Here is a 14,926-nt window from a genome sequence, read left to right on the forward strand (position 1 = left end):
TGACCCAGGGAGGTCGGATAGGAAAATGAGAAACAAGTAAAGTAACAAGACTAAACAGAACGAGTCACAGATGAGGTCCCTTTATCGTCCCTCCTCGTCGACAAAATACAAGCCCCTGAGGGAGCGGGGGTGGGGGCTGAATTATAGTTGACGATGAGAGCCCGAAAAGAAAAATGGAGAAGTTTCTGATACAGTGGAAGTAGAGGCAATGTCAAATGCCGATGATGGCCTGATGGTGGTTTGGTGGTGGTAGTGATAGTTGTTTAAAGTGGGAAACCGAAGTAATTAACAGCCGTCTGAAGAAAGAAATTAAATGGAAATATAAATAACATATATCAAAGAACGAATTCGAAAAATAGAAACCTAAATAGAAACCAAGATACCAAAAGGGAACACAAGTTCCCTGAGTAACCGGACACTTGAAACTGAGAAGTACGTGATGAGCCCACTCTCATCTATTAATATGAGTGACGAGATTAGTCTCGTAATCGGTTAGTAAGAGACTGGGTGTTTCCATTAGGCTAATCTTTTGTGGGGGAAATTCACGCAATCAGTGAGAAAGTTAACCCCGGAGAAATTAGCTCCACATGAATGCAGTAAGGGCTCTTCCCTCCTTAGGAGGTAAAATTGCGTGGACCTTCCATAACATATCCTCAACCTGTACACAACGGATACTCTCCGCGAAGGTCGGAAAAAGGACTGCCACACTTCAGTTGTCCTTTGAACTGTCCTCACCTTGTTGGCAGTTCGGATAGCTAGCCACTCCGACTCCCAGGACACCAGAATCACACCCGTTTGTTTCCAATAGGCCCCGACCTACGGCAGCAGTTTTACATTTCTAATTCCACTTTCATGCCCTGGCTGTTTTCGTGGTTGATTTACCTGTATATGAATTTTGTGTTGATAGCATGTCAGAATGGATAGAGAGAGGCGGAGGGGTAGTACGTCACTGTATTGTTACAGGCGAAGCTATGCCCAGTCAGGAACTTGGCAAGTGATCAAGAGGATTCTTTCGTCGGTGAATGCCTTCACTTACGTGCTAATCTTGTTTCACAAACTAGTAAAATTAGCACAGCAGTGAAAATTTAATGACAGAACGAATTATTGCATTTTCCCAATGTTGACGTAGTAAGTCTTGCAAGACTGCTATAGTAATGCCTCGAGCGGGCGCCCTTTCTCGATACTGTAATGTTAAGAACTATCTGTGGACTTCAATGAATGAGGATACCATGAATTACTTAGCTCTTCTCTGGCATGAATGGTTCAGCATAAAGAAATAAATAGACTTGCAAATCCGCTAAGGGCTATGGCCTCCTGCAATGCAGGGCCAGAGCTAAGTTTAACTCATCATATGAGCAGGTCCTGAGGAGCATTATTATATTGCTACTTCCTCGTTTATTTCGTGAAAACGTATTACTGCATGTTATAGCCTTGTGCAGTCTCACCTCCGAGTGGGTGTAATGGTGTCTTTCGATATCAGCACTTAGTGAAAACTTGATATATTACATTCTTGACACTTGTTAAGTTTTCCCCGGGGAGGGTTTAGATTTCTTCTTTGTGAAGGCGTACCCCTGCACACTTCGTTCTTGCATGACTTCACTTCAGAATGCTTGCGGAAGTCTCTTTTAAATTCTTGAGCTTCTCCCCACGTGGAAATTCTTTATTGCATACTTTACACTTGCGTGTCCTCTCTCCACAATGTGCTCGGTAATGAATTATAAGATGGTCACTTTGTGCGAACGTCGTAATGTCTACTTGACATCTGTCTTGCTGCTTCCCTGAGTGATCAGAAGATGACCATCAGGATTCCCTCTTCTTGAAGGCGTACTATTGTATGTTGTGTACTTCACCCCCGTCCTGAGGACATACTGTAACATAATTTACACTTCCGCGGCTACTTTTCCCAGTGAGCGCGATGAGGATTTTTAAGTTCGCCACTTTATTAAATCGTATTGTTGTATTCTTGGCACTAGTACTGTTTTGTTCAGCATACGTAGTAGCTGCGATAGGTACGTAGGTAGTAGGTACGTCCAAAAGCTTGGGTGGTGGTGATTGTGTTGTTCTGAAAGGTAGAACTGGACAACCATCCTCTGTTAACACTAGTAAGAAGGGGTAAATGAAGAGGTCCAATCCTTCAAATAATAAAGGAATCGGCGTTAGATCGGCAAGGGCCATGAAGGCTGTGAAAATGAGACTCCCTTGGCCTCCCAGTCGTAATACCGCCGGGGTTGGAAGATAAAAACAGTTAACCAAGGGAGGTCGAATAATGAAGATAAAAGTGAGGAGTCTGGCACAAGAAAGTGAAAGCAATGCCAGACTCAGTTCCGAGTTCCGTGGCTGCCAACCTACGCTCCCGAATAGACAGACCCTGCGATTACCCTTTCTAGTCACCTCTTACGACAAGCGGGGGATACCGTGGATATATTCCACTACTCACACTACTGCTTCCTTTGCAGCCTGAACTGCTAACTTCTTTCCCGCTATCCCCATGTGGTCAGCATCTCACAACCTGGCTTGAAGGGCATGGGTTCGCCCTACCGACAAGTGTTGCGGGAAACACGTACACCTCTCACAGCCCATGAAACCGTCAAACAGATATAATATATACTACAGCAAATGTTGTTACCTTGAGGGATGAAGACGAATGTGCCACAGCTGATGCCGCTGAGCGCCAGAGACGCAGCCAATGTAGTTCTTCTTCCCAAGCGGTCCGTCAAGAAGTACATGAGTACGTAAGCGGGTAGTTCGATCAGGCTCACTAGGATGAAGTTGAGGTACTTGTTACCACCAATAGCCACAGAGAACAGCGACAGTCCGTAATAGACGAATGTGTTGGCCATCCTAGAAGACACAACATTGTTATTCCGCATTAATAAATATAAATATCAATTATAGACTGTTATCCCTTTCAGCGTTCGGTCTGCAAGCCTCTGTGAATTCACTACGCGTCTCCGCAATCCCCTATTTTCAACTAGCTCTCTGACGTTGATTAGTTACAAACCTCTTATAATTAAAGCATTACATCTGACTAATCATCGTCGCATTGATCTTTCTCTACTGCTCTTACCCTCCACGCAAAAGTCCATTAGTCTCTTAGGTAATCCATCCTCCTCCATTCACCCCACATGACCCGACTACCGAAGCTTCTTTGTACGTACAGCTTCCTAAACTTTATCTTCCCATTCCGAATATCCTCTCGCCGTTATTCCTTCCTGTTTGCGCCGGGCTGAGTGGCTCAGGCGGTTGAGGCGCTGGCCTTCTGACCCCAACTTGGCAGGTTCGATCCTGGGTCAGACGTGTAGTAGTTGAAGGTGCTCGAATACGTCAGCCTCGTGTCAGTAGATTTACTGGCACGTAAAAGAACTCCTGAGGGACTAAATTTCGGCACCTCGGTGTCTCCGAAAACCGACAAAAATAGTTAGTGGGACGTAAAGCAAATAACGTTATTATTATTATTATTATTATTATTATTATTATTATTATTATTATTATTATTTGCTAGGGGCTTTACGTCGCACCGACACAGATAGGTCTTATGGCGACGATGGGATAAGAAAGGCCTAGGAGTTGGAAGGAAGCGGCCGTGGCCTTAATTAAGGTACAGCCCCAGCATTTGCCTGGTGTGAAAATGGGAAACCACGGAAAACCATTTTCAGGGCTGCCGATAGTGGGATTCGAACCTACTATCTCCCGGATGCAAGCTCACAGCCGCGCGCCTCTACACGCACGGCCAACTCGGCCGGTATTATTATTATTATTATTATTATTATTATTATTATTATTATTATTATTATTATTATTATTATTATTATTATTATTATTATTATATGCTCCTGTTTGTACCAGCAATCATCTCGCTACATTCGTGCTCATTACTTCCAACTTATGAATAAGATATTCTGATCAATGAAACACTTCGACAGTTGTTGCAATCCTTCCTGTTCCCTCTCTTATATCCGAGAAATTACTGCTTTCTTCCAGTCGAAACGTACATTACTTATACTCCATACTAATCCCATAACTCCATGAAGCCATTTTATCCATGGCTTCGATAGAAGGCAGTTCGGGTTTAGGAAAGGTTATTCCACTGAAGCTCAACTTGTAGGATTCCAGCAAGATATAACAGATATCTTGGATTCAGGAGGTCAAATGGACTGTATCGCGATTGACTTGTCTAAGGCATTTGATAGGGTGGATCATGGAAGATTACTGGTAAAAATGAGTGCAATTCGACTAGACAAAAGAGTGACTGAATGGGTTGCTATATTTCGAGAAAAAATATCCCAATGAATTAGAGTAGGCGAAGTTTTATCTGACGCTGTAATAATTAAGAGGGGAATTCCTCAAGGCAGTATTATTGGACCTTTATGTTTTCTTATATATATATAAATGATATGAGTAAAGAAGTGGAATCAGAGATAACGCCTTTTGCGGATGAAGTTATTCTGTATAGAGTAATAAATAAGTTTCAAGATTGTGAACAACTGAAAAATGACCTCGATAATGTTGTAGGCAATGGTATGTTGATAAACGGGGTTAAAAGTCAGGTTGTGAGTTTCACAAATAGGAAAAGTCCTCCCACTTTTAATTAATGCGTTGATGGGGTGAAAGTTCCTATCGGGGTGTTAAGATAAGGAAAAATCTTCATTGGGGTAATCACATAAATGGCATTGTAAATAAAGGGTACAGATCCCTGCACATGGTTATGAGGGTATTTAGGAGTTGTAGTAAGGATTTAAAGGAGAGGGCATATAAGTCTCTGGTAAGAGCCCAACTAGAGTATGGTTCCAGTGTATAGGACCCTCACCAGGACTACTTGATTCAAAAACTGGAAAAAATCCAAAGAAAAGCAGCTCGATTTGTTCTGGGTGATTTCCAACAAACGAGTAGCGTTAAAAAAATGTTGCAAAGTTTGGTCTGGGAAGAATCGGAAAAAAGGAGACGAGCTGCTCGACTAAGTGGTACGTTCCGAGCTGTCCGTGGAGAGATGGCAGGGAATGACATTAGTAGACGAATAAGTTTGAGTGATGTCTTTAAAAGTAGGAAAGATCACAATATGAAAATAAAGTTGTAATTCAAGAGGACAAATGGGGTATCCGTTTGTAGGAAGGGGAGTTAGACACGTATATTCCTAATAGATTTTTTGAATTCAAAGTAAATTATAATACAGTCTGTTAGAGATCTGGTGCTACTACCCTTCCGTGAGTAACGATGAGTAGTCTTGTGCTTGAAGAATAAATTCCTAACTAATAATCTCATAATAGCACAGTAGTCCAGTAAATGCTTGGCATCCCTATTACCTTGTATATAAATTCGCCACTCTTACCCATCACCTTTTCATATCCTTATATTTCTAATTCTCACATGGAGATCAGCCGTTAGTACTATGCTATTCTTGCTGTTGACCATGACTACGATACTACTGAGAGCTTCATAAAATTTACCAACTACATCCTCGTCTGTACCCTCACATGGTGAATACGGTGAGACAACTCTTCACCTGATTCCTCCAACTGCTAAATCTATCCACACCATTCGCTCATTTACGTGCCTAACAGAAACTATGTTGCGTGTCTTGCTGTTACTGATGAATTACCCTTCCCTTTTTAACACCTGTTAGGAACACCTTATAATCTCCTTCTTCTTCTCTTCTATATCTCCTCCTTATCCGAACATCATTAACTCCAAGCACATCCGGATGCATCCTCTTTGCTCACTCAGCCAGTAATACTTCCTCCCATAAGCCCCAATGATACTGATAGCTCCCAACCAAACTTAATTTCGTTCATCAAGCTATTTTCAAGGAGTCCCTGAGCAGTCAAATGGAACTGGCACTTTGCCACTCCCATAGGTCCGAGCTTGCTTGAAGCGTTCTGAGCGTGCTCAGTAAATTTTCGATGAAGTAGGATGCTACCCTACTTAAACACAGTCTCAGTGAGAACCTCTCCTCTAACGGCTTAGGGACTACCCGTGGATTGTATGGTCCTAACTGCCTGAGCAAAAGAATATGTACAAGATTCTATTCTATAGCAACTGGTACTCCGACTCGCAAGACACTTACTAGGCCACTCAGCCGATGGCCATGTATTACGAACTAGGTAGTGACTACAATAACTCACATCACGAATAATAATAATAATAATAATAATAATAATAATAATAATAATAATAATAATAATAATAATAATAGCTCTTTACAATTACCTGGGATCGGTAAATCGGTGGATTACGGCCGGATGCCCTTCCTGATACCAACCTGATGTGGAGGAATGTATTCACTAATGTGTGTTTCTGCGGTGCTTGGCAGTGTTGTATGTCGTGTGTGAATGAAGAAAAGTGTTTCAAGACGAACCCAAACAACCCGTCCCCGAGCCAGAAGAATTAATCATGCGCACTTAAAACCGGTGATCGAACCCAGGGCCCTCTGAACGGAAGACCAGTACATTGATAATTCAGCTGAGTAGACGGACAAGTTGATGAATTTCATTCCAAACACCAATTTCGCTCATTCACACACATACAGCGTAATTAGCAGTGTACTTGTTGACTGTAAACTGTGACTGTTTGAGCTCAGAAGGGATGGCTCGTCAGTATAAGGCGAATCCTAGGAATAAATACTATTTCGCTTTTAGCAAAATAATAGCTTCTATTACTTGTTTTATATAAAGAGCTTTCACTTGCAACCTAATATCCAGGAAGCAGAGCGGGTGGGAAGAGGAACGACTCACACGCAGGAACGAACTTTTTGTAGCAGGAAGAGGTGAGGATGGATAATGCGCGTGGGATAATAATTAAAAGTCAGCCAGGTCTTGGCATAATCTAAGTTACTGCGATAGAGTTGGCATTTACACGTCTAGGACACCCTGGGGTAAATCCAAAGCTTCAGAAAAAATCATCCTACCAAAAGCTTGCACAGAGCAAAAGTTGCTTGCAATTACATTATATCATTTTCATTCTAAAACATTTCTTAGTAAACCCTTTATCATACTTCCTACAAACTCCCAATACATTCAGGAAGTTTGAAATGACAAGCAGACCCGACCTAGTAAAAGTATTCTTGACTTGGTACTTTCTAAGTATTAAATTCGATTGAAACATTTCTGTCTCGCTTAGTCAGCACAGAGCATGCGTGTTTGAGGATCAGGATCAAGTACGTTCTTTTTTTTCTACAACGAACAAAGTCTCTCTCTTCGCTAGATTATTGTGGTACTGCAAATATTGTAAGTTCCAAATAAACTATGTAATAGTGACAGTGACCGTAACACTACAGCTAACATACAGTGGCTCTATTGAAGATCACGCCCGGCTCCATGGGCAAATGGTTAGCGTGCTGGCCTTTGGTCACAGGGGTCCCGGGTTCGATTCCCGGCGGGGTCGGGAATGTTAACTTTAATTGGTTAAATTCGCTGGCACGGCGGCTGGGTGTAGGTGTCGTCTTCATCATCATTTCATCCTCATCACGACGCGCAGGTCACCTACGGGTGTCAAATCAAAAAGACCTGCATCTGGCGAGCCGAACTTGTCCTCGGACACTCCCGGCACTAAAAGCCATACGCCATTTCATTTTGCATTGAAGACCACTATATAAGTCTTTTTGTTTATTTCTCTGCGGTTGCGAGTGCGCACTGTGTGACACATGACCGTACACATGGCCGTATTTCTCCGACGGATTTCCTTCCTGGCACCATCCTTATGTATTTCTGTGGAGTTCGTTAGTGTGGTGTATTTATACGAAGACATAAAAAAATACCCAGTCCTGATATAAATGAATTAACCAGACACGCCTAAATTCCCCGGTCCGGTCAAGAATCGAAGAACCCGGAATCTCTCCTCTAACGGGTTAGAGACCACGGTGGATTGTATACCTCTAACCGCCTGAGCACAAGGAGGGTCATGCCTCAAAATATGACCGAATGCCCACAACCATAGCAACTGGTATCTCAACTCTGTCGACCACTTACTAGGCCACTCAGCCGTTGCCCGTTGTTCACGAACTAGGACGTGACCACAGTAACGCACATCACGAATTACGGAAGAGAGAAAGTAAAAGACGGGGGAGAACAGAATACAAAAAACAAAAAGAAGCCATTGAGGTACCTGGCACAGCACATTCTTGAAAATTTAGCAGAACAATAGGGGTCACCTTTCATTAACTCTTGTGTGCAGCCCCCACCACCTCCGTGCACATCTGCTACTGCTATTAGGAAGTAACATACCCGGGAAATGTGTACCCAGATAGCTGATGACTTAAAATGAGACAATCGTTTAAAAAAATGTTATGCGACTACCAAAATTCTTTATAACGTATGCAGTTGTCTATTATACAGGGTATCTGAAAATAAATTACGGAAATTGTAAGAGACCATAGTGTCCTGAAGCAATAAAATCTATCTCTAGCTTATTGTATTTTCTCCTTGTGAAAGCTCACCAGAAAATTAACAAAGAAATGTAAGTTCAATCATGAACAACTTCTGTGTCACCCTAAGAAGCGGTGGCTCTCTTGCTTGATAACCTTGGGCGGTGCGCTACCGTAGCACACTGACGTGTCGCTCGCTCACATGCAACCTTGCTAGTAATGGCGGCATATCACAAAGCAGCATCTGATGATCATACCCGGATAAAGTAGTGTTTTATTCTGATTATCATGCGCTAAGGTATCCTGAACCGACTGGCGTACAAAACTCCTCCCAGTTTCGGGTGAGCACAATGCATTTGTTTTATGAAGCATATCGGTAAATACAGTGCATTTCGTGCATGTCAAAGTTCGCCATACTGAAAAGTAATTACTGAAATGCCGGCCTGAGTGGCTTAGACGGTTAAGGCGCTGGCTTTCTGAGCCGAAGTTGGCAGGTTCGATCCTGGCTCAGCCCGGTTGTATTTGAAGGTGTTCAAATACGTCAGCCCCGTGCCAGTAGGTTTACTGCCAAGTAAAGGAACTCCCACGGGACAAAATTCCGGCACTTCGGCATCTCTGTAAACCGTAGAAGTAGTTAGTGAGACATAAAAACCAACAACATTATTATTAATTACTGAAATGACATACCCACGTAACACAACTTATGTAATAAAAGTGAACATTGCAAGCACGTCCTATGGTATTGACAAGTATTAAAAGGTAAAGTTTAGAACAGAGTATCCTAGGATGTAGACCAGGGTCTCTCAAACGCCCAAAATCTCACGCGTGCAAACAGCGGTGCAGAGCTCCTGTGCACAGTGCATCCGTCCCGCTCGGCTCGGCTCAGCTCAGACCAACGCTTCGTCTCTGGCCTACTCAACGGATTTGGAACGCTACGGAGCAAGTGAGGAAGAGGGAGAGAGAGGGAGCGAGCGAGACAGGTGTGAGGAAAGAGAGAGACAGCGCTATTGCTCCAAATCGAGGAGTGGGGGGTCTGCATTCTGGTCTACCAAGCGAAGTCGTCTATTGCACCGTGCACAGTGCATGCACCCTCAGAGGCCCTAAGTCCAAGGTAGTTCCGTACGTTATTATTGTATTTCGATAGGTGTCAATCAGAAATATACACCACTATTAATGCCAAACACATTCTTTACGTTCTTTCCTGACGTAACGGGCCGGGCCTTTACAGCTCCTTAGGCCATTGAAGAAATATGTTTAGAGAGAACTGATTTCTGTTAATTGATTATATATCGTATATACTATGCATATTAATATATTAATTTCATCTTTATAGTGTGTTTCACCTGGCGCAGGGCACAAAGAGCGAAAACTTACAGGAAATTATGTTTTAAATTTCTCCTTCCTGCTGCTCCGCTTATCCACTCTCTTCCTCTACATGTGTTGTGTCACGCAATGCACTCTCCTGTATTGCTTGCCAACTGCTAGTGGATTTACGTTTTACCGTCACAGATAGGTCTTATGGCGACGATGAAGAAGGAAAGGGCTAGAAGTTGGAAGGAAGCGACCGTGGCCTTAATTAAGGTACAGCCCCAACATTTGCCTGGTGTGAAAATGGGAAACCACGAAAAATCATCTTCAGGGCTGCCGACAGTGGGATTCGAACCCAGTATCTCCCGGATGCAAGCTCACAGTTGCACGCTCCTAACCGCACGGCCAACTCACCCGGTCTTGCCAACTGCAGAGCACATGTAAACAGCTGATACCGTGCAGTCTCAATCATGCGCTCATGACTGTACTCCGTTCATCAGAAACGGTTCTGATCATTTCTGCGTACCCCATGCATTTTCCTTGGGAATTTTGAAAGCGTATATTAACACTCATCACCGCTAACGTTCTGTTGCGAATTCAGTGCACTACGTCGCAAGAGATATGAACCATTTACCCCTGGTGATTAATCAAACGAGCCGGCTCCGCGGTGTAGGGATAGTGTGGCTGTCTTTTACCCAGAGGCCCTGGTTCGATTCCAGGCCAGGTCAGGGAATTTTATCTGGATCTGAAGGTTGGTTCGAGGTCCATTCAGGCTTAGTGATTACAACAGAGGAGCTATCTGGCGGTGAAATGGCGACCCCGGTATAGAAAGCCAAGAATAACGGCCGAGAGGATTCGTCATCTTGACCACACGACACCTCATAATCTGCAGGGTTTCGGGCTGAGCAGCGGTCGCTTGGTAGGCCATGGCCCTTCAGGGGTGTTGCGCCATGGGGTTTGGAACTTTTTATTTGGATTAATCAAACGATTTAGGAAAAATGGATGACGGATCCTCTCTTACTTACAATGTATCACTGACCTCCATCCACTTCTCGCACCTCCCTAGAGACGCAAGAGATGCCCGTCGCCGAGTTCATTGTTATCCAATCTAACTTTCCTTTACCGAGCTCGATAGCTGCAGTCGCTTAAGTACGGTCAGTGTCCAGTATTCGGGAGATAGTAGGTTCGAACCCCACTGTCGGCAGTTCTGAAAATGGTTTTCCGTGGTTTCCCATTTTCACACCAGGCAAATGCTGGGGCTGTACCTTAATTAAGGCCACGGTCGCTTCCTTCCAACTCCTAGCCCTTTCATGTCCCATCGTCGCCATAAGACCTATCTGTGTCGGTGCGACGTAAAGCAACTAGCAAAAAAAAAGAATTCCTTTCGCCTCGCATGACCCCATCTCCGAAGCCGGTTCATAAGCATAGCTTCATCCATCGAGTTCATTCCTAATTTTAGCATTTATCTCATCATTGCGAGTACCCTCCTGTCATTGTTTCCATCTGTATTTTCAAGCAATACTCGTGGTTCAGAATTAGTTTTAATGAAATCTATGCATCAGACTTCCTCTTCAAATGGTATTCTAGAAAACTACAGTTTATCTGAAATGAAATGTCACAGAAATTTGCAAAGGATCATGTTCGATTGAAGAGGTAACTTCCGAACAAAGGATACTATTTTTTCTCTCTTTGTTTGAACAGTATATCAACTTAACTATCTACGTTCCCTCTTTCAAATCACGTGCCCAAAATATAAAACTTAACACATTTTAGGCAGACGTTTCTACGGAAATGTTTGTTGTAAAAATATCAGCCATATTATATGGATTTGCTCTATTATAGTAATCTTCCTCTCAATCTCCTCGGATACATTTTGGGATGGAATCTTATGAAATCTGATGTTCATAGAATCTTAGTACCCAAACGAAGCTGCACAATAGATGGATGGAGAAGGTGAAGATAGGATTGTCTGCACTGTCTGAGTTACGTGTCTCGGAATGCAAGAATTAGTGATCACTCACCAGCAGTAGGAGCAGTTGAGAAGACGCAGCACGAGGATCTTGGAGCGGAGAGCTTCCATCAGTGAGCCTTTCAAAGGGACGAACGTTGACTCCGCCCCAGCAATCGTTCCTTCCGCGTCAGGGCTCGAACTGGACTGGAAACGAACCGCTCACACTCAAGCACGGGTATGTTACACACATAACATTAAATGTCTCGTGCACAAGAAGTAAGAGAAGACATTGCTATAAAATGGCGTTCAAAAACTGTCAATAGTAACTTATGCAATATACTCGTTTTTTCAACCGGCGATTTTGGGATCTAGAGGCTGACCATCCTCAGAGGTAGCCTCTGGAACTAATCAGCAATAACATTACACTCGTTGACTATTGTTAACTGACGTGTGCTCTCTCTCTCTCCTTTGCTGGCATTCTACTCAGATAGATGGTATTAATGCTGCAATTGTAGGAAAATTAACCGTCAACAACAGGCCAGTACCAGGTCGGCCAAGGGTAACCACCCAACAGCAGGACCGATATCTGGCCTTAACCGTCGGACGAAATCAGAGTGCACCTGCATGACAATGGTCGCCGGAGCTTGCAGCCGTCTCAAGGGTTACCGTTTCCCGCCAAACTGTATACCGGAGGCTCAAAACAGCAGGGCTGTTTGCCCGACGTCCAGCGGCGTGTGTTCCGCTCACTTCAGCACAGAGATGGGCCCGTTTACTGTGCAGCCGTCAACATCGAAACTGGACCATGAATGAATGGAGGCATGTGCTCTTCACAGATGAACCCCGCTTCAGTTTGCAGAACGACTCCTGTCGCACATTAATCTGGAGAGAACCAGGCAGCCGATACAACCATAGTAACATCGTGGAACGGGACCAGTATGGTGGTGGTGGCGTTATGGTGTGGGGTGACATCATGTTGAATGGCCGTACGGACCTATACATCTTCATGGGTGGTCCGAGGAACACTGTTAACGCTCGGAGATACAGGGATGAGGTACTGAGACCACATATTCGACTCTTCAGAGGTGCGGTTGGTCTAGACTTCCTCTTAATGGACGATAATGCCCGACCGCACGGCGCTGCTTTGGTGGATGAATTTCTGGCTGAGGAAGATATTCATCGCATGGACTGGCCAGCGAGGTCTGCAGATCTAAATCCTATAGAACATGCCTGGGATGCATTGGGGAGGTGAATAGCATCCCGTCAGCCTCCACCAAGGACCTTCCAAAACCTTCGCATTGCCCTTTTGGAGGAATGGGATCGACTGCCACAAGCGCTCTTGGACCATCTGATAGAGAGCATGCCAAGTCGCTGCGAAGTATGTGTGGCCGTTAGGGGTAACCATACAACCTATTAACAGCATACTTTGTTGTGGATGACATTGCCAAGTTTTGTTAGTTGTTGTCAAAGGTGTACCTTAGCTATCAGAACCTTTCTGACACTGTTTTCTGGGACAAGTTGTGTGACATATGGTGTGTTATTCAGCTTCCGTTTGTTCAGCAATCCGCCTGACATTCTTATCAAGCGGTATGGCCTCGTTTAGTGATTATGCTTAACTTTTGGACACTAGTGTATATCAGCAGCATTAAGGTCGTGGATGCAGAGTGGGTCTCGGCCCACAAGTGGCCACGGCTGGTTCGTGGTCCGACAGCTCTGCACTCTGACCGGCCAACCGAGCAGAGGAGGGGTAGCTACGGCTCTACCGTGGCTGTACGCCTCTGCATTCGGGAGACGGTTCAGGGCTGGACCTCACGGCTGGCCCCAACCGCCGGCTGTTCTGAGAATGGTTTACCGTGATTTTCCATTCTCCTGCACTAAGGCGAATGCCGAGACTGATCGTAGTATAGGCCACGGCCGCCAACTCCCTCACCTTCTCCGTCCATCTCCTTCACCGTAACAAATCTCCCGTCCTGAGAAACGGCGATACCGTCTAAGAGGCCCGTCTCCCCGTTCAGGGGAAGAATAAAAACGTTTTAGTAGTAGTGATGTTCATAAGGACAACTTAATTTCATTTCATCACATAGAAAAATCGGTATTGTAAATATTGTGTGACGTACCGATACATAAGATTAGTTTACCTAAATTACAGGAAAGCTATCGTAATGTCAGCACTTTGCGGTTCAGGGGTTTCGTTCTGAAATTCTTGAAGTCTGATCAAAAACTTCCTTGGCGTGATTGTCCAGAATCAGTTTTACAAACTTTGTAAGTGTTATTTTACCTAGTCTTTCCTGCTCACAACAACCAAAACAGTGGAAGCGCTGCAGGAATTGGGCAAAACATGGACAATTTTTTTTATTTTTGGTATTTGCTTTATGTCGCACCGACACACATGTCTTACGGCGACGATGGGATAGGAAAAGGCTAGGAGTTGGAAGGAAGCGGCCGTGGCCTTAATTAAGGTACAGCCCCGGCATTTGTCTGGTGTGAAAATGAGAAACCACGGAAAACCATCTTCAGGGCTGCCGACAGTGGGGCTCGAACCCACTATCTCCCGATTACTGGATACTGGCCGTACTTAAGCGACTGCAGCTACCGAGCTCGGTACAATGACAATTAACTTCTATACAAGATTTGTTTTTTCCGGAGTAATGCAAAGCGAGGAGCACGTAAAATTTAAAATATTTATTTAGAAATACACAATTGTTCTTGATGGATACCGTATTCTAATTAGGTGCGTTAGAGGACTATCACTGGTGGATGATAATAGTCCTTGTAGGCAGGTTTCACAGTGCGTATGCCCCTCGGCCATTCTTACCAAGTAGCCAGCTATTACTGCCAGGGAGAAACGCTTCTAAACGACCATTTTTACGATTCTTTTCAATGAAATGCGATATATTAAAATGCAAGCTACACATTCGGGAATAATTTGAGGTACCCAAAGAGATCCTAATTTATCACCATGCTTGCCTGGATTTCTCTCATAAACCGCACTCCTAACGAAAACTATGGAACGTCACATTTTCTTGTCTTTTAGCGGTATCCGAAGTACATAGAGGTATACCACAGTGCACCATCTTCTCACCTTTAACAGGCTGAGTGGCTCAGAAGGTCGAGGCGCTGGCCTTCTGACCCCAGCTTGGCTCAGTCCGGTGCCATTTGAAGATTCTCAAAATACGTCAGCCTCGTGTCGGTAGATATTCTGGCACATTAAAGAACTCCTGTGGGATAAAATTATGGTTCCTCAGCTTCTCCAAAAACCGTTAAAGTAGTTAGTGGGACGTAAAGCCAATAACATTATTATTATTATTATTATT

General features: G+C 44.0%; 1 protein-coding gene across 1 annotated transcript in view; it reads right to left on the minus strand.

Moving 5' to 3' along the window:
• The window catches only part of LOC136858171 (solute carrier family 22 member 2), a 509,914-nt gene that overhangs the window by 7,425 nt on the left and 487,563 nt on the right, over positions 1 to 14,926 (minus strand). Inside the window, exons 18-19 of the mRNA XM_067137526.2 lie at positions 11,686 to 11,819; positions 2,627 to 2,841 (exon numbers count right to left, since the gene is read on the minus strand). Of these exons, the coding sequence (XP_066993627.2) occupies positions 2,627 to 2,841; positions 11,686 to 11,819 (349 nt within the window). The remainder of the gene's footprint in view (positions 1 to 2,626; positions 2,842 to 11,685; positions 11,820 to 14,926) is intronic.

This window comes from Anabrus simplex, chromosome 1 (genome assembly GCF_040414725.1).
Source record: "Anabrus simplex isolate iqAnaSimp1 chromosome 1, ASM4041472v1, whole genome shotgun sequence".
In the NCBI taxonomy this organism is placed as follows: Eukaryota; Metazoa; Arthropoda; class Insecta; order Orthoptera; family Tettigoniidae; genus Anabrus; species Anabrus simplex.